The 19,163-nt window shown below is 38.9% G+C and overlaps 1 protein-coding gene across 1 annotated transcript in view; it reads left to right on the top strand.

Moving 5' to 3' along the window:
- TEX11 (testis expressed 11) overlaps positions 1 to 19,163 on the top strand; it is a 39,567-nt gene that overhangs the window by 6,315 nt on the left and 14,089 nt on the right. The window contains exons 4-17 of the mRNA XM_086619665.1: positions 633 to 712; positions 1,182 to 1,262; positions 1,345 to 1,464; positions 3,465 to 3,545; positions 6,013 to 6,098; positions 7,590 to 7,647; positions 8,469 to 8,564; positions 10,137 to 10,218; positions 11,980 to 12,058; positions 12,802 to 12,953; positions 13,672 to 13,757; positions 16,229 to 16,366; positions 17,128 to 17,230; positions 18,286 to 18,410. Coding sequence (XP_086475791.1) covers positions 633 to 712; positions 1,182 to 1,262; positions 1,345 to 1,464; positions 3,465 to 3,545; positions 6,013 to 6,098; positions 7,590 to 7,647; positions 8,469 to 8,564; positions 10,137 to 10,218; positions 11,980 to 12,058; positions 12,802 to 12,953; positions 13,672 to 13,757; positions 16,229 to 16,366; positions 17,128 to 17,230; positions 18,286 to 18,410 — 1,367 coding nt within the window. The remainder of the gene's footprint in view (positions 1 to 632; positions 713 to 1,181; positions 1,263 to 1,344; positions 1,465 to 3,464; positions 3,546 to 6,012; positions 6,099 to 7,589; positions 7,648 to 8,468; positions 8,565 to 10,136; positions 10,219 to 11,979; positions 12,059 to 12,801; positions 12,954 to 13,671; positions 13,758 to 16,228; positions 16,367 to 17,127; positions 17,231 to 18,285; positions 18,411 to 19,163) is intronic.

Raw genomic sequence — 19,163 nt, 5'->3', positions numbered from 1 at the left:
CGTTCTTTATGTGGTTCTGCATTTTTGTCTTGAGGGATTACAGTCAAAAGTGTGTATAATCTGCATCATATAAATTTTGTCAGGTAAGGGGAAAAGGGTAAGTTTACATAAAATAAGTAGTAATTGTAGAGCATAATGTTCTCAGATCTTGTATCACAGCTGAAGGGCCAGGGAGAGGCTATTTTAAATACATTAAGTGGTGTCTTTTCCGTCCCTGATGTGTAAGGAAGGCCTGAAAGTGTTTTTGCTTTTTACTTTGAAAATGTAGAGATTATTAAACTTCATTTCCCTATTTTGCTGCAGGCTATTTTGAAGCTCTCCAGACATGTTACTCTAAGCACCTGCAATGTAATTAAGCTTTTGAATACCATGTATTTAACTTAAACTCTCTCTAAAGTGTTTAATAGGTATTTTGATGAGAATATATTTTTTTTCTTACTGCCTAAAAAGCAGTTTAAGCAGCTTGGCTAAAATTCAGACTGCTTTGACTCCTGAAGCTTTTAAATTTTTCTTTCTTCTAATTTAAAATGGCAGGCAGATTTTCAGATATGTCAGGGCCTGACTTTCTGAAAAAAAAAAAAAGAGAGAAAGGGAACTTATGGATGTTTGCACTTACGAATGTTTTCTTGCAGTACGGTTCGTTGCTTGCAGACTGGTATGCCTTTGCGAAGGCAGTGATCCGCTGGAGGGAACTATTCGAAGACAGATTTTGGTAAGGCCAATGGTGGGTGAGCAATGAAGTACAGTTGGTCACCACGTGAAGCCTTCAAAGCTTGTTAAAGTTGCTTTGGAAAGGGAGTGAAATATACCTGTAGTTCTGGGGAACATACATGCTGAAGGGGGGACTTGGATTGTCACAGGGATTCCTTGCTGAGCTAGTGCAATCGGGAATTTCTGGACAGCGCAGTTAGTGTCACGTCTTTGTCATATGGTAAACTGTTGTATGAGCAGCATGTTCATTTATTTCAATATCTTACAGAGTTGTCTAGTAGGGCACCATAAGTCTTTTGCTGAACCTGAGTGTTGAGGACTTTATTCAGGCATGAGAGGCGCTTGTCAGAAATGGAAGAGCTGAAATCCCCGTCCTGCATTAGATATGTCCATCAAGGAGATGAGATCTAACCTTGCCTTCTTTGAAAGTGTCTATATTTTCACAAAGCACTTACCATTTTCTCCTTCAGATGTCTATGAAAACGGGGAAAGGGTGGATAGATATTGGAAAAGCAGATCTTGCTGATGGATTTCTAGAGATTGCCATGAACGTAAGTTCTTTTCCAGTTTTAATTTCTTATAAACACACCTATTTGTAAGTCACATGAGTGATGCCTACTTTTTGTTTTTCAGAGTATAGAAAAACTGTATGCAAAGTTACTGAAGGGGAGCGATGGTGAAGCAGATATTCATGTGCACAAAGCTGATGTGGAGAAGAACCTCTTCAAAGTACTCTCTTATCAAGCTGAATCAGTATGTGTTCTTCCCAGTTTTTCTTATAAGTCACTAGAGGTATAGAGGGAAACTCTGACCCAGTTATTAGATGTATGAATGCTTGGCATTGAAGACTTGCTGAGGGATATATTTCCTTCACTTAGATGTAAGATAGCAGATCTCATGTTTGCATTCAGTGTTGCAATCATTTAATGGTTTTTAATTTGCCTAATTTATCGCAATCACTTCTGCTGTGGTGTTTGTATCTTCTAGTTCAGATTTGTTACTCTAGGATTTGGCTAGCATGGCTGTTTATAAAACAAACAGCTGCCTTTCTGAATCATGAATGTGTCAGTTCCAAAGGTGTCCTGTACTTGACTGAAGAAGAGGACTAGCACTGGTGTAGAGGCTGGTCCCCAAACTGCATTTGTGTAAGATGTACCCAGCAAGACTAGTCACTTTGGAACACTCATCATGCTGCGCTCGTATTCGCAGCTGGGCTGATTGGAAGTATATGAAGGTAGTGTTCATCATGGCTGCAGACAGCCAAGGCTTCAGCGAAGAAGCAGATGCTATAAGCCACATGTGCATAGTCTTCTGTAACTTAGAACTTTCATGACTGTGCAAACTCATGAACATCATTGAAGCTGTTAATATTATATGCCATCAGACAGAGATCTTTCTATATGTGAATATCCTCTCTTCAGTGACATCATACATGCTGCTTTCCACGTATAAAGGCTTTAAACAGTGGGAGAATCAGTATAAAATTACAAGATCTGGAAACAGTGAGTTTCATGACATTTAAGAATGGATAACTTAAGAAGGACATGGAGCTGTTGGAGTGGGTCCAGAGGAGGACCACAAAGATGATCCAAGGGCTGAAACACCTCTGCTGTGAAGACAGGCTGAGAGAGCTGGGGTTGTTCAGCCCGGAGAAGACTCAACTCTGGGGAGACCTTTGAGCAGCCTTCCAGTAACTAAAGGGGCTACAAGAAAGCTGAGAGGGACTTTTTACAAGGGCATGTAGTGATAGGACAAGGGGCAATGGCTTTAAACTGAAAGAGGGAAGATTTTGATTAGATATAAGAAAGAAATTTTTTACATTGAGGGTGGTGAGGCACTGGACCAGGTTGCCCAGAGAAGTTGTGGCTGCCCCATCCCTAGAAGTGTTCAAGGCCAGGTTGGATGGGACTTTGAGCAACCTGCTGTAGTGGAAGGTTTTCCTGTCTATGGCAGGGGGTTTGGAACTAGATGATCTTTAAGGTCCCTTCCAACCCAAACCTTTCTATCAATCTATGGTTCTATGATTTGATATTTTCTTTAAAGTCTCAACCTCTGGCATCATGCAATGAGGTAAGAATCATGGTGATAATTACGAAAACCCCACCACCTAGGGGAATATGAGAGAAGTCTGAAAGTGCTAAAGGTTTTCTAGGGGATCAACAACACAAATTACAGTAATTTGAAATATGTAATTTAGAAATATTAAGTTTGTGAGGCGTTGTTGTACCTGACTGAAGTTTTTGAGTACTTTATCAATGCTATAGAGCATTACAGGCATATGAGTGTAAATATGAGAAAATGTAGTTGCCTGCATTTGTTGGTAATGCCACTGACCTCAGCATCTAGAAGGGGAGTACTGTCTCAAAAATTCTCAAAAGCTTCCCTGAACAGGCCAAAGCAGTGGCCAAAATATTTAACTTTATCATGGAGACATTAATTAATTAATTTTATGATGGTGGTTTAATATTTGCTGAACTGTTGTATCATCTTAACATCTGATGATGAGCTTGTCCCGTGCCTCTGGCCTTTTCGCGCTCCCTAAGGACTGCAGTGTTGTTCTGGATGTCTTCATCACCTGGCAGTATACAGAAACACACAGAATTATTGTGGCACTGTAGGACAGATATCTAATGCCACACCTAGCTTTACTGAATGTGAAAAGCCCGAGTCCTGTTTTAGAGAATAAGTCTTTTAATGAATTTTACAGACAAGTTGCTCATTAAGTTTGTTGGCATGCTCTGCTGCTTTCCTAGGCTGTTGCTCAAGGGGATTTTCAGAAAGCAGCAACGTGTGTGCAGCGCTGCAAAGATATGTTGATGAAATTGCCGAAGGAGGTAAGTGAAATCATCCTTTCTTTATCGTTCCAAACTTTGCAAATCTGCTTTCCTCTCTCTATATTGAGGAATGACATATGCCAGATAACATTTTGAAAAGTACTCTGAACTGTGTATCTCTTCTGTGGTTGGTTGCTTCTTTGAGATTTTCTTACTAAAAATTTTGCATGAAAACAGCAGGCTTTTTCTTCAAAGTTAATGTTTTTTTTCTTGTTTCTCGTAAAGTTCTCATTCTCTTCCTAAAGAACAAGAGAAGACAGACCAGCAAGCAAGGCTAAAAGATTTCAAAATTGAACATGCCAGCTGCTCTTCTACGGAACCAGCTGCATTTTGCATATTGATCTTGCATATTGCTTCTTTGCTCCAGACGAAACTTTTGTCTGGAGACAGATGGGACAAGAGAAGAGCTGAGTTACTAACTTGTTGATATGCAAGTCTAGTGCTACCCTCAGTATTAATCTTCGTCTTCCTGAAGCTGTAGAGCTGTGAATGGAGGCTTCCATCGCAGTATACTCTGGGTTTTGTAGTTCTTGAGTCACAGAACAATGTCCAGAGAAAACAAACTCTAGCATATGCAGATTAGCTTTTTGTTTGCAAAGATAAAAGTCTGCTATGTTTATATCAGAATAAACTTCCCCATATTTATTTTAATTTGCTTACTTTAATGTTTTCCCAGTATTTAGGAAACATTTTGTTCCTGTCTCTGTGGTACAGGTAATAAAATTCTGAAAGCGAAATATGGGAAATATGATCGGAGTTTAATTGGGTTTTTAACCAATTAAACTCCAACCAATTTTAAATTGGGTTTTGTGATCTGCAGGCCTTGTTCAGTGCATCTGAGTGACTAAGTCAGTTGCAGGGGTTCTAGCTTTGACTTGAATCATAAAAGCAGAGCTTCTCACTGTGATTTGTTGAAAATGCTCACTGGGATTTTTGCATTACTGTTTCTCATTTCGTTTTAAATGAATTTCATGCTTTCTGCTTAAACTCTTCCATTAAATAATATTAAACTTCTCATGCTGAACACTTCACAAACCAAGAGCACTCATGTAGACAAAGAAAAGGTTTCTGATCATGAGAGATACAGTTTACTTCTGGTTTAAAGAATGGTATTTAAACTGTGAGAAAAAAGGAAGGAGCTAGTGATTGCTGAGTGACTTTGAAACTTTTGGACCACTAGACAGCCGTCAGCCCTTAGCTCTTCCAGGCTCCCATTGTACCAGAGAACACTCGCAGAGTGTCACAAGAAGATTGCTGCGTTATGGTAATGTATGACTCCACAGATCAGCTGGAGAGGGTTTGCAGCTCGTGGATCATGAGCGATCCATGAACCATAACCAGGAACTCTTGCCCTGCTGGGTGAAATGCCAGAATTGTTCCAAACACTTGTTCAGAGAGGTTCCAGGTTTGTGGGGATATTTAGTGCTCCGCTTGACACTTGGAACACAGTCATTCCCTGAAACAGGATTTTAATTATCCTTTGAAATGCGTCTTTTCCAAGCATGCAAGTAAATGACTGGAGCATGACACAGTATGCCTACATCATTATGCTAAACACTTTGCATGAAACCCTCTCAATACAGTAAACTTTTTGTTCTGGAAATAAAACATTCACAAATGAACCTATGAAAAATAAGGGTTTCACATCTAAGAGTGATTGGGGTTTTTTTTTTGTTCATGCATTCTGAATCTGTGCTTTTGTCTCTGGACTGCAATGAGATAAAAAATAAATTTCAAGCAAGATGTTGTGCTACCTCTCTTATTCTTGCCTGAGGATTTGAAATCTGCAGTCACTTGCAAAAACCACCATTTATACTTGAAAAGAAAGTTACTGCAGAGGCAAAATGGATGTAAATATTGGCACCCTGTTAGCATATGAAATGACTTTTCTGTCTCTTCTTTGGATGACATATGACAGCTGCAAATCATTTCAAAGGAAAGACAAGTTGTTATGAATAGACATTGTCAGGGCTGACTGATAAAGCAGAAAGCAACAGTGCTCTGAATAACCAAGCATTCAAAAGCAATTTTCTCCTAAAACTTGTATATGAATGATTCTTTTTTAACCCCAAAGAGACACGCTGGGAAGAAGCCTACCATGGAAGAGGTAGAGTCCTCTTCACTTAACCATGTAAAACCTTTTTTATCATTTTAAAAAATGAAGTTGTAATAGTCCATTTTTTCCTCTCAAGTTTTAATTTTTATTGTTTACACAGTTCCAGTGCTTTCATGTGTTTCAAAAATCCCGCTGTTTTGTGTGTCCTGGACTGGTTGATGATTCTTCACTTTTCCACACAATTATGATTCCATTTTAGTCATGTTCAGTATCCCCTTGTATAAGGTCGGAAGTGATAACAGTGGATATATCTTTAAAGTAAAATGCATTTTAAAGAACCTGAGACTGGAGAGCCATAGATCTAATGATGTTTCTACAAGAACATTAAGAAGCAAGTGTCTTTTGTTGCAGACCTGTTACCTGTCAGTCCTCTGTTACAATTTTGGAGTGGAAACCTATGAATGGAAGAGATATGAACAGAGTGCCTTCTGGCTCAGGTAATGTGCAAAGGCAAACAAAATAAAATCCTGCTTTTGAGATGTAATGAATATGTGTGAAGGAGAGGAGGGAGCAAGGGGAAGTAGAGGTTTAATTAAAAATGTGAGAATGAAAGATTATGCCTGAACCAAATTAGCTGAGCAGATACTTAGTGACTGTCTTACTCTGTTGCCTGACATTTATGTCTGCTTTCCACATCAATTTTCATGTCATTAGAATGAAAGTCTTATTGCCATGGTTCTCATCATTTCTCTCCCTAACACTTCTTCCAAAGAGATTATTTTTATGAAGAGGCTGTTCCCAGTTCTTGTGCTGTTCATAAATGATAGTGAAGGGATTTGAAATGTTTGGAATGAATTCTTCTGACTGGTTTTAAATGGATTTGCTTTAAACAGTATTTGGATTTCTCGTAAAGGAGGTGCTTCATTGACAGCAAATCATTGACTGACGAAAAGACACAAACATCAAAGTGAAAAAGGAATAGTTAGAAATTATTTGGGTACCATCCACATAAGTAATGTGGTCCTACTAAGGAAGAAAAAATCTAGGCTATTGGGAAGAGTATCCTCATGCCAAGGTCACAGCCTCAGCACAGAAAATTTATTGTTTTTTCTTCTTACTCTTTTTCCTTTAAATAATCAGAAGAAAATGGATGGCAAGATATCAAATTCAAAATAGTTATGGTCACATATGTTGTCAAAGAGGATTTGTAGGAACGCTTAGAATTAATTACAGCTGGTGCTTTGGAGATTATTTTGTATTTTATTCTTGTGGAAAATTAAATACCGAGTCCTGACGACAAAATTTGAGGAGGATATAAACCTTTGCGAAGTGTAAATAATTATTTGGAGAAAGAAATGTAGCTCCATCTAGTGGGTTAAGATTTCCTTGTACTGAAAACAGATTAGATTAGGAAACAAATGACCAGTTATTGTTTTTCTTTCTAACAGTTCTTCATTCACATCATTTGCGTGAACCACATTCACATCTGGTTTTGTGGAATTACCCGTCTCCTGGGTGGTCCTTTGTGCTGTCGTTTAACTTTTAGAAAAAGAATGAGGAATCATGACTGCCAGGTTCTGTTTCTGTCTCTCCTATTGATTTGCTGTGATCTTGAGACCAGGTCATGTATAACTTTTGTGTTATACATTGTGACTACATTGTATGTCAGGTGAGAATGAGAACACTTGCTTCTTCGAAACCCCTATGGTTAAAACTGATAAGGCCTACTGAAATATTTGAATAGAAGGTGTTACAGAAGGTGGTGCAACAGACTGACGAAAGTGACTGAGTACAATTTTTAATGTAAGGATTTAGGAAGAAAACAAAATTTTCAGTTCTCTAGTAGAAGTGAGATTAGTTTATGTGATTTATGTGGTTTCTAACTGGATAAGAAGTGGGAAAGGATAGGAATGTTGCACATATCAGAAGACTGGCTGAATTTATCTCTGTCATCCCATTTAATTCTAAATTTCACTTATTGTTGATAGCCAGAGTTATGACATTGGGAAGATGGACATGAAATATTCTGTTGGCAAAGAAATGCAGGTAAGAATAGAGAAATTGCTTTTTACAAATAGGAGGATTTTGTTAACCCTACTCCACTGTATCACCTGCCTCTGCTGTGCCAAACCTGACCAGTGCTTTTGGCCTCATCTTTAGTACTGTCTGCTATGAAGTTTGGCAAAGTTGCAAGTTCAGTTGCTGTGAGCATCAGTCTGAGAGTTCAGTCACTGATGGGTGCCCTTAAATCACATTTGAATCTGCTGTTTCACAGAAATTAAATTGTACAAAGTAAGGCTGAAGTAGACTCTGGAAGGCCATCCCTTTTTCCCTTCCTCTTCTTCTTTCAAGGCATCATCAGTGACATGTGTCTCATTTCTGACAGATCTTTGTCTGTCTCATTCATACACCTGTTACTCCTTTTACTACCCACCGTGGATGTGGAGATTTTAATCTTTTCCTCTTTATATAAGTAATTTATATATTTGAAGGCCATTATCATGTATGTCTTTGTGTTGTTTTTTTTTTCTTCTCAGTGGAGTTTGTACTTCCTGTTCCTTCACTTTCTTCTTTTGTTCTGCTTTTTCCAGATCTCTGATTTTCTTGCTCCCCTCCTGTGTTCTCCTCTGAACTCTAATTGATTCATGTCCTGTGTGAATTGCAGTGCTGAAGACTGGGTATGCTTCAGAACTGAGCAATCACTTCATGTGTCTGATACTAGGCAGGCATTTTTTTGACTCAAAGAGCTTTTATTTTTCATGACCTTAAAATGAAAGTATTTGTATTCACGTGTATGTTCTTGTGTGGCTATTTTTCTTTCTGCTCTTCAGATGGCATTTAAACTGCCAGCTTGTTTTTCTTTCCAGGCTAAAGTGCTGCGATTGTTAGCTACAGCCTATTTCGAGTGGGATTGCAATCTGTACCTTGACAGGGCACTGAAAGCTATAAGCTTGGCAAATCAGGTAGTAATGTGTTACTGTATTTGTGGGGTGCAATAGCCAAAACTCAAGCATTTATTAGCATAATAATACGGACCACATTAGTCATTGGTGTGTTAGCCTTGATATCAGATGGAGGTGTATTTGCTTTGCTTTGCTCTTCATACTCATGTTTTGGTGTTCCCAGCTTTTTTATAGAGGAATATTTCTTTGCACGTGGATGTAGAGCTGTCTTGTTGCCTCATATCTATTAATAGTGAGGTCCTTTGACAGTGATATAACTAAAATTTCTCTGGCATGTGTTCATGAAAATTGTACAAACAGAATAAACTACAGTGTGGTCCATCTAAGATTTATAGCAGCTGGCTTTTTATGCACTAGACCTTTTGTCTTGCTTTGGGTTATAATGGGTATGTCCATGCTACATTTTGAGTCCCCATATCATTATCTGTACAAATATTTAAGCAAGCACCAAACAGAGTTCAGTTTTGAAAGCTGTGTAGCCATCTACATCAGTCTTATTTCAAACAATTAGTTTAGCTATTGCACTTTGCTAACATGACTGTATTTCTTCTGGAAGCTGAACAATGAACTGGATAAACATACCAGCTACCTTGAAGAAAGTTTATGTATCTGTAAGCAGTCACTACAGTGAGGTGTCTTGCTCTTGTACAAATTCCGTTTCCCATGTAAAGAATTAATTTTGTGCTTCTGTCTTTCCAGGTTGGAGTGACTTAAATATGAAAAAATTATATTTGTCTTTGGTTGACCATTTTTAAATTTCCAGTATCTGTTTCATACAAGACAAGTTTTAAGTATAAAATCCTGTTTTAAATGAAAGCTCAAATTCAGTTTTCTGCATGCTGTTAAAACTTTCAGACAGATGATGATGCATGTGCTCGTGAGATCAGGATAAAAGGCCGTGTATTTTAATCACTCAAATAACATGCTGCTACAGTATCTAAGCCTTTTGCAGTTTTTATTGCATTTACTTTCCCAAAACCTTTTGAGGTGGAAAGTGTTTTTATCACAATTTTTATATGTATGTTTTGATATTGTATGAGGATATGGAAAACTGGAAGAAAATTTTTATTCTAGAGTCTGAAATGTGTAGTGCTTTAATGAGAGCTGTAGTATACAGTCTTCATTACTTCTACTTGTTCCCATTGTTGTTCTCTCCTAAATTTTGTATTATTATAAGCTACTTTGAATTGTGCTCATATTAATTCTAGAGTAATCCATCCAATTCACACCCAGAAAAGCAGGAAATGTTTCTATCATTCAGTATTGTTCAGCTTCTATTTAAAAGCATCGAATATGGGCCACAGCAAAATAAGAATCATGTATCTCTTGCTTTCATTGTCCTCATGGTCTTTTGGCAGTATAAGGACAAATAATAAAGATGCACGTTGCATTTAACAAGAAAATATTACCAGTTGCCTACCTATTGCTTCAGTCATTAAAATGGAACTGCAGAATACAGTGGAGTGTCTGTGATTTCCTGATATTTGTCTGTATTATGAATGTGCTGGTCTCTGATGGGGTCTGTATTCTACAAACAACTGTCCAAGTAATGTATTATTTTTCATTGTGCAGGAGAATTTGCATCCAGCAGGGTTTTTTCTGAAAGTTAAAATTCTTCTTAAAAGCGGAGCATCAGATGAAGATGTCAACTCAGGTATCACAGCTCTCTGTAGGTTTCTTAGTAAGTTGTACTACTCCATATCCAAGAAGATGGCCTGAGTTGTAGATAGTAAAGAAAAAAAAAAAAAGTCCCTTTCTTGTATGTTTAGAGGAATCTTCGTTAGCTAAATGTCATTCTGGTTTTGGAGTGTGAGATACAGTAGTCAGTGTTCACAGAGGAGTTATCCATGTGCTAATATAGATTTAAATTAAGCATAATTGAGAATTTAAGTAGACTTGCTGGAAATAGGGAAGGAGGAAGACTCTGAAGCCTGTTAGAATGAAGACAGTGAAAATACAAATATAGCAATGTAAAGGTAAGGTTTATTTTAGACATATGCCTAAGGTTACTCAAAAAGTATGAAGGTGGATTGTCTCTTACGCAGTCAGCATAGAAGAGACACTTGTGAAACATTGCTATTCTCTGTGTGTGATTTTGCAGATTTTGGCCAAGAGACATCAAGTGCTGGCAGTGTGGTGTTATAAACCTGTGTTACCAATTTATTTAGTTTATCTATGGCATATAAACTCTTTTCTCCTTATTCCTCAAACTTGTCATTTGAAGAGAACTGTTTTTTCTATTGGCATGAGAGGAGAAGAAAGATTTCAGGGGGACTTTCATTTAGAAAGCATAATGTATCAGGAGAAATTTATTTCCATAAATAATGAAATCTTAAGGAAGAGAGGCTTTGTACCCTTCACGGTTGGAAAGCATCAGATGTGTAATGAATGCTCGGAGAAATAAATGTAGGATGAGATGAGGAATTTCTTGCAGAGAGATGAATGGTTTGAATGCTGCCAAACTAGCAGAAATGGAAACTCCACTTCAGATTGCTCCTGGGGAATTTCATCCAGCTTTCAGGTGGACAGTTGTGCAAAACATACCGTTGCAATAGTTGGCTTCTGTTCTGCAGTTTGAATTGTGAAGCCGTAGTGTTGCCTGTCAGAACACACGCCACCTGTATGTAGTGGCACTAAGACTCTAGCCAGTTTTTCGAGCAAGTTTATTAATGAGTGCATGTCTGTCTTTGCTTGTATGCTGGCAGAAAAGAGTGTTGTGTCCATGCACTGTAACTTCTCTTTCGAGTGAAGGTTCCCGCAAAGTTTTAGGCATTTGACTAAAATCTTGTGTTGCACACTTGTACACAGGTGCCATAGAAATCCTTTCTTTAACAACTGTTACAGTCATGTCCATGTGTGTTCCTTCTCTAATCTCATCCAAGCTACAAATGTATAAATCTGGTTATTAACCATCGAGCAATTTTTAAACTTTTATCCGAGTGGTCTAAAACGGATACCTGCTATCAGCACGAGTCAATTCAACAGCTGCTGCTAAAGGCATTAGGCTTAAGTAGTTCCCATTGCAGAGTGATATTGCCACGAAGCCTGGGCACTGACCTCAGTCTTAAGTGGTTCCTGCTGGATAAGGATGAGATATTTTGATGGAAAGCAGCTTGAGGCTAAAGTGTGTGCTACTAATGCCTATGCTGTTCCTGTTTAAAGAGACAGAGGGCTAGAATTCCAGGGCTATCAGTCTGTCACCTTTCTGTAGTACTATATTAATTGTACATCAAAAGGAAAGTCAAAGCACAATAGGCATGTTTTATTATTCCTTTTGTTTTAGAACTAGTATATTGGGGTGTTTTGTTTTGTTTTGTTTTGTTTTTTCAAAGAAGCTCTAGGAGGTAAAGGGTAAATTGAGCAGTTAAACGTCTAAGTTGATGAAGTAATCTCAACTGCTTTGTATTCTCTCTAGCCCTTGCAGAATTCCTGCACCATGAGATGTCTTTAGACTTTTGTTTGAATACTGCCAAACTGCTGCTGGAGCATGGAAGGTATGAAAGAATCCCTGAGTGGGGTGAACACAATATTTGGGCTTTGTAGGTGTTCTTTTATAAGCAAAGAACATCTATTTTACAACGATGCTTTATTTTACATAAAAACTCATAGAGGTGGGTAAACAGTTTTGAGAGGGAGCCTGTCTTTTCTGTAGCAAGGTGATACAGATTATGGCAGCAGCAGAACAGGGAGTGAAATATTGAGTGGCAATTTTCCATGCTATAGCCTTACTTTGGGATGATAAAGATTATGTAGTTTTAATATGTATCCGGAATAATATATATATGAATCTGGAATTATCTGACTGAAAACTTTCTTCCATATTAACTAACCAACCCTCAGAATGAAAGGATTTGGAGTTCTAGAATCATTCCTGTGAAAAACAGTATAAGGATGAACAAGTTACTGCAAAATAAATTGAGAGATGAAATTTCACACTGTGGAATGCTCCAGCGTGATTACCTATATATATGCTTCTATCTTGCAGTAAATTCTTACTCTTTCATTGTGAGGAGTAAACTCTCTTGTACATACTGTAGAGCAAGCATGTGCTAATAGGAAGTTACTACTGAATAGATGAGCTGCAGTAAATTCATACCTTGACTCACTCTGTCAGTGTGATTTTGTTCCAGTAGTATTAATGGGAAACATGCTGTACGGTGTGAATATGTTATTCTTTAGAATGGAAAATTAACAGCTCTTCTTGCGCAGCCTCTTAAAAATGCCTCCATGTGAACAGGGAATCAGTTGGTTTTGATTTACTGAAATCTCTTCCTGAACGATTTGAAACTTCACCTGACCTTGGAAAAATTACCCTGCTCCACATCGAGTTCCTGTTGCAGCATAAGAGGGAGCTGCTCGCTAAACAAAAGGTTGAAGAAATTATTATAGGTCTGTATCCGTCTTTTTCTGCTGTTTACCGAACGCTGGGTTTAGATGGCTAGGGTCTTGAATTCTGGTTTTCACTGTCTTGCTTATTCTCATCTTTCTTTGTATTTGTGTCTGTCTTCCCGTATGTTTCTTTTGCGTGGCAACTCTCAGCTTCCATAAGGAATGACAGTCATGCTAAAGCTCAGGGTTAAATTCACTTGCTAGAACAATGCCTCCTTCTTAGTGTAGACTCTGTGTGACTGATACATGTGGGATTGGAAACGTTCATCAGAAGTTCTGAGTAATGTTAGTACTTTGTCCATCCAGCCCAGTGTGGTTTTGTTTGTCAGTATTAAAACAGGTTGCATTGAGCAACTGAGTAATGGTTTCTCTTTTGGGTCTGTTGCACCTGCGGGACTGTAATATTTTGTGACTGTCAGATCTGCTGGAAATGAGACTATATTTTATGCAGCATAGAGCTAGGTGCAAGGGCCACATTTACATTCTTCAAGCTTGAAAATATATATTCTCTTAACCCACTGGTTTTGGGGGGTTTTTTTGGTTGTTTTTTGTTTTTGTTTTTCAGAACCAGGATATGAAACACTGAGTCCTGGCTGAAAGGATTGCTGTGTCAGTGTTTTTTGTTGTAGGCTATGGGACAGTCTTTCTCAGATAGTTCTTAGGTGCTTCTTAGGTGCTTAAAGTTCTTGTAGAGTGATCATTTGCAGTATCTTTTCAGGTCATTATACTGGGAAACAGCTGTTGCCTGAAGCCTTGAACCGGCTGCATATCATCTTGTGGGACAGAGCTGCCAAACATTATGAGGTTTGGGACTGAACAGTAGTGTTATTTGTATCAGTGAAAATGAAGATCTGCTTTTTCTGACCTCTTTGGTATGTCTATTTTCAGTTAGAGTGCAAGCTGTTACTAGATCCCAGTTCCAGTTGGCACTAGTTTTATTTTCATCCAGCTGGGTGCTGTTTTCCATTACAACTTCATGTTTCAGGTAGCCTCATCTCAAGGTTTGTACATGGGAACAGTTATGGCCAGAATTGGTCAGCCAAGGAACGTGTGCAGCCCGTCATTGTGGTTCTGTCTTGGGAGGAGTATGAAAACCTGAAAATATTCTTTACATTGAACTGTTTATTTTACAGTTCCTACCTGTGTCAGTCAGTTGTTGCTTTAAGGAGCAGGATGTGTTATAATTTGTACATTGATTTTCTTTTTAGCTTATATGAAGTAGCTTTGGATGCTTACATTGTATCTTAGATCATATGCATTTGTACTGTGAGTATTTGTAAGTTCTGTTATTCAGAACCAGATACCCTCTTGTTCTTTTAGTATTTGGAGATGAGCTCATGTTCTACTCTTGTATTTCTGTCATGCACTCGTTTCTTGAATATATAAAGAAAAACACGTGTGCCATTTCATTACCTCTTGTCTGTGTATTCAGGAAGGTATTTTGCTAATGACACAGCTTTCTTCCTCCTCATTTTAAAATAAATTCTCTGTCCAAATTGGAAATAAAGTTGGGAGTACCATCGTCAGCATAGTATCAAGTTCACAGCCTAAATGGGATAAACACTTTGTCTTTTTCTCTTAGTTTCAGTTGCTTTGTATTGTGAACAGAGAGGTTTTTTGAAATAATAATTCTGTTTTGTATTTAGTCATAAGAACGTCCTTTCTGGGTCAGAGGAATGACCTATCTAGTCCACTGTCCTGTTTTTAATAATGGCCATAAGAATAAGGGAAGATAAAGCGTCAGTTCTTCTAATTAATATTACCTTCATTGTGGGACCAATGACGCACTTTTGAGGGAAAGATTACACTAGAATATACTTTCTTTCATTTCCTATGACCTTTTTTTCGAAATTTGAGAAAGTAAAGGGGACTACAGGCCAGTCAGTCTCACCTCTGTGCCTGGCAAGATTATGGAGTAGATGCTCCTTGAAACTATGCTAGGGCACATGGGAAAAAAGGAGGTGATTGGCGACAGCCAACATGGCTTCACTAAGCGAAAATCGTGTCTGACTAATTCGGTGGCCTGCTGCAGTGGGTTTATAATATTGGTGGATAAGGGAAGAGCAACTGACGTCATCTACCTGGACTTATCCAAAGCATTGGACACTGTACCACATGACATCCTTGTCTCTAAACTGGAGAGACATGGATTTGATGGATGGACCACTCCATGGAAGAGGAATTGGATGGATGGTCACTTCAAAAAGTTGTGGTCAATGGTCCAAGTGGAGACCAGTGACGAGTGGCATTCCTCAAAGGTTGGTATTGGAGCTAGTGCTGTTTAACATCTTTGTCGGTGACATGGACAGTGGGATTGAGTGCACCCTCAGCAAGTTTGCTGACAACACCGTGTGGTGTGGTCGACATGCTAGAGGGAAGGGATGTCATCCAGAGGGACCTTGACAAGCTGGAGAGATGGGCCTGTGAGAACCTCATGAAGTTCAACAAGGTCAACTGCAAGGTCCTGCACATGAGTTGGGGCAATCCCAAGCACAGTACAGGCTGGGCAGAGAACGGATTGAGAGCAGCCCTGAGGAGAAGGACTTGGGAGTGCTGGTGGATGAGAAGCTCAATGTGAGCCTGCAACGTGCACTGGCAGCCCAGAAAGCCAACCGTGTCCTGGGCTGCATCAAAAGATGTGTGGCCAGCAGGTCGAGGGAGGTGATTCTGCCCCTCTACTCTGCTCTTGTGAGACCCCACCTGGAATACTGGGTTCAGCTCTGGAGTCACCAACACAAGAAGGACATGGAGCTGTTGGAGTGGGTCCAGAGGAGGCCCACGAAGATGATCCGAGGGCTGGAGCCCCTCTGCTATGAAGACAAGCTGGGAGAGTTGGGGCTGTTCATCCTGGAGAAGAGAAAGCTCTGGAGAGACCTTCTAGCAACCTCCCAGTACCTAAAGGGGGCCTACAAGAAACCTGGAGAGGGACTTTTTACAAGGACCTTGTCCTATCACTAGGGCAATGGCTTTAAACTGAAAGAGGGGAGATTTCGATTAGATCTAAAGAAGAAATTCTTCCCTCTGAGGGTGGTGAGGCACTGGACCAGGTTGCTCAGAGAAGTTGTGGCTGCCCCATCCCTGGAAGTGTTCAAGGCCAGGTTGGATGAGGCTTTGAGCAACCTGGTGTAGTGGAAGGTGTCCCTGCCCATGGCAGGGAATTTGAAACTAGATGATCTTTAAGGTCCCTTCCAGCCCAAACCATTCTATGACTCTATAAACAGACAGTATAATCACCCAAATAACGGTGGTTTGTTTTTTCTTTTATAATTTCCTAGGCAAAAAGCTATTCTGAAGCTCTTCACTGGTACAATTATTCTGTCAGCTTCTACACACCTCGGCAGATAGATCAGAACTTGGCTAAGCTGCAGAGGAACATGGCTTCTTGTTATCTTAATCTGAAACAAGTTGACAAGGTGTATATAATATATATGTATACAGACTTAATTATTCTCATTGTTTATATTTTTGTAGCTATGTCATTGGGACTTAATTTACATCTTTGTAACAGTACTTCTTTTGCTTTGAGATAGGGAATTGCCTTTGCCTCTCTTGCATCATCTGGCAGAGAGATTTTGTTCATCATCTTAGCTGCTGTGAGGCCTCTTTTATCACCTATCATTCCAATGGGGGAAACAGTCCACAAGTGTTGTGACCGTGCCTCAGTGTATCAGGTTTCTTCTCAGACTAGAGGTTTTCCTCTCTTCAAGACAGATGAACCCTTGCAGGAAAAATGTTTGATGTGACTCACTAGAACTTCCCACAGCAGTGTGTTAGCCCTCACCTCTGCAGAGAAGTGCACCTGCTTTACCTATCTAGGCCTTCTGGTTTAGGGGTGTTAAACTTCACAGTTCAAAGTGACAGAAGGGAGTTTAATTTTTCAGCATTCTCAGTGCTTCTCTTGCTTTTTGAATCTGTAGCTCTAATTTTTGAGGAATTGGCTTTTTCCTCAGTTTGGTCATTGTCAGCCAATGGTACCATCTTCTTCTGCACTTGTCACTTTACTTTTCTTTCCAGGGAAGATGTTGCCAAACCAAACTTGTTGAGTAATTATATAAATATCACCAATGTAACCATTAACATTTTGTGTATCTTTTTAGCTTTCTTCTGTTGCAAATTATATTACTGATTTCAAGATGTCATTGTACTGATTTCCTTTAATCTCTTCTGTGAATAGGCTAAAGAGGCAGTTAAAGAAGCAGAGAGGTGTGATCCAAACAGCATCTTTACTAAATTCAGTGTCTATAAGATTGCAGTGATGGAGAAAGATACAGATAAAGGTAGAACTTGAAAGATAGAGGGTCCACTACAAGGAGCAGAAGTTATGAATATATTGGAAAATACTAATCAGATTTGGACTGTCTGTCTTGAGAAAGGGTAGCTAGAAGAAGAGTCTATAAAATCATTGAAACTGTCAGGCTGTGGATTTAAACTGTCAGAGTGGCCTGCATTTTGCAAACAATTTGTAAGATTTGGAGCCCGTTGCCATATCTGATACTGTCTGGATGAAGCCTCTGGCTACTACGTCTCTAATCTTTTCATGGGCAGAAGCTATAGTAGCATCCCATCATTGTATACTTATCTTTTGAATATTCTTTGTATGCATATACAATATAAAAAAAGGATACTGAGCTAAGTGAACCTTAATGGAACCATTATTGCTCCTTTTAATTTCTCTGGACAAGTAGAGCCTGACATTACCAGAAAACACATGAATTACTGAGAGGACTTACAGAATGACATAACTCTGTAGACATTTCATATTTTAATGAGAATCTTAGCTCAAGTAATGAGAATTGAGACATGCAGTCTATACTTACTTAGAATGCAGAGTAACATGCAGAGCTTATTTTCTGATGAGTTCTGTGCCAATTAATGGTTCTCTATTCATCTTTTTAATGACAGCTTAATTTGTTCACATAACATGGAGAGGGAACCACGGCACAGTGTGAACATAAAAGCAGCAGCACCCTTAGCATAAGCCAAGATGGGGGAGCTTGGAATCACGCCCAGACAATGTATTAGAGAATGTCTTCTGTCTTCTGTGACAAACAGTTATTTAGCAGAATGAAATTAAGGATGTGAAACAGTTTCATTTGTATGGCATCCTTGTTTCCTTATTTTAGAAGCTTGGAAAGCCTTTTGGCACCAAGAAATGCATAATCGTGGAGAAGTGCTGGTATGGTCAGGGTTTTTTCCGTCTTGGTTTTTCATATTAAAAAAAAAATTACAGCCTTTCATAGGTTGTTTCTAAAGCCTTATTAAAACAGTAGAACTTTCCACCTTCCAACTGATTCTATTAAAAAAAAAATAATTTTCCCTATGTATATTTCAGCTGTGGAAGCAGTTATTGCAATGGGGAAGCTAGCAGAAAAGCCATCTCAACATGAAGATAAGCTGAGAGTGGAGGAAAATGCAGGCACTAACCTCCTGAGTTTAGCAGCCCAAATTGCTTTAGAGGTAGAGCAGATAACGTCTTTACTTTGCTTTATTGCTATAAGTAGGACAGCTGTAACCTCTGTAACTTGGCCTACTTTTAATATTTCTGTGTATTTATTGCATTTCTAAGTATTTCATGCTTCTGTGACCAAGGTCTCACTCAAACGTGTTGTGTAATGCAAAGCAGAAATTTATTTCACATATAAAGAAATGTTATTTTTTAATATTTTCTTCAGGAAAATAAAGGATTCTGAGTTATAAATGTTGGTGTCTGGAAATGACTTGGTATGTTTCCTTAAAATTTTCCTTAGCAAAATTGCATCTTTTTCTGCCTCTAGGATTTGATCTTTGATGTGCTAGGGGGAACCTGTGTACAAAATACACTTAAGTCAACGATGAAAGACTGAAAAGTCACTTGTACCTCCTGTTTGCCTCTTGGTCGCTGACTTGAGCGATGTCCAAACTGGCCAGTTACATTGGCTTTTGGTCGCCTTTTAGGGCGTTGTTCATAGCACTACAGTGCTATGAACAACGAAAGGCACGAAAGCCTTGCCAGCCTGTATTGATCCTGCTCCTGCCATGGGCTCTTTGGATGTGGAATCATACGGTCTCTCCTTATGGTTTTCTCTTGACTGAGGCTTCTGTGCAGAGTCCTTCCTTCTTTTTCCTGCTAGTAGACTGCACAGGCTTTTGAATACGCTGTTGCTTTGCGGGTTTTTTTTTGGTGGTAACTGAGGTAGTACATATTAGTTTATACAAAATATGTTTTAATTT

Source organism: Tauraco erythrolophus, chromosome 13 (assembly GCF_009769465.1).
Source record: "Tauraco erythrolophus isolate bTauEry1 chromosome 13, bTauEry1.pri, whole genome shotgun sequence".
NCBI lineage: Eukaryota > Metazoa > Chordata > Aves > Musophagiformes > Musophagidae > Tauraco > Tauraco erythrolophus.
Note: the sequence above shows the minus strand (reverse complement) of the source record. Positions and strands in the feature narration are given on the sequence as shown.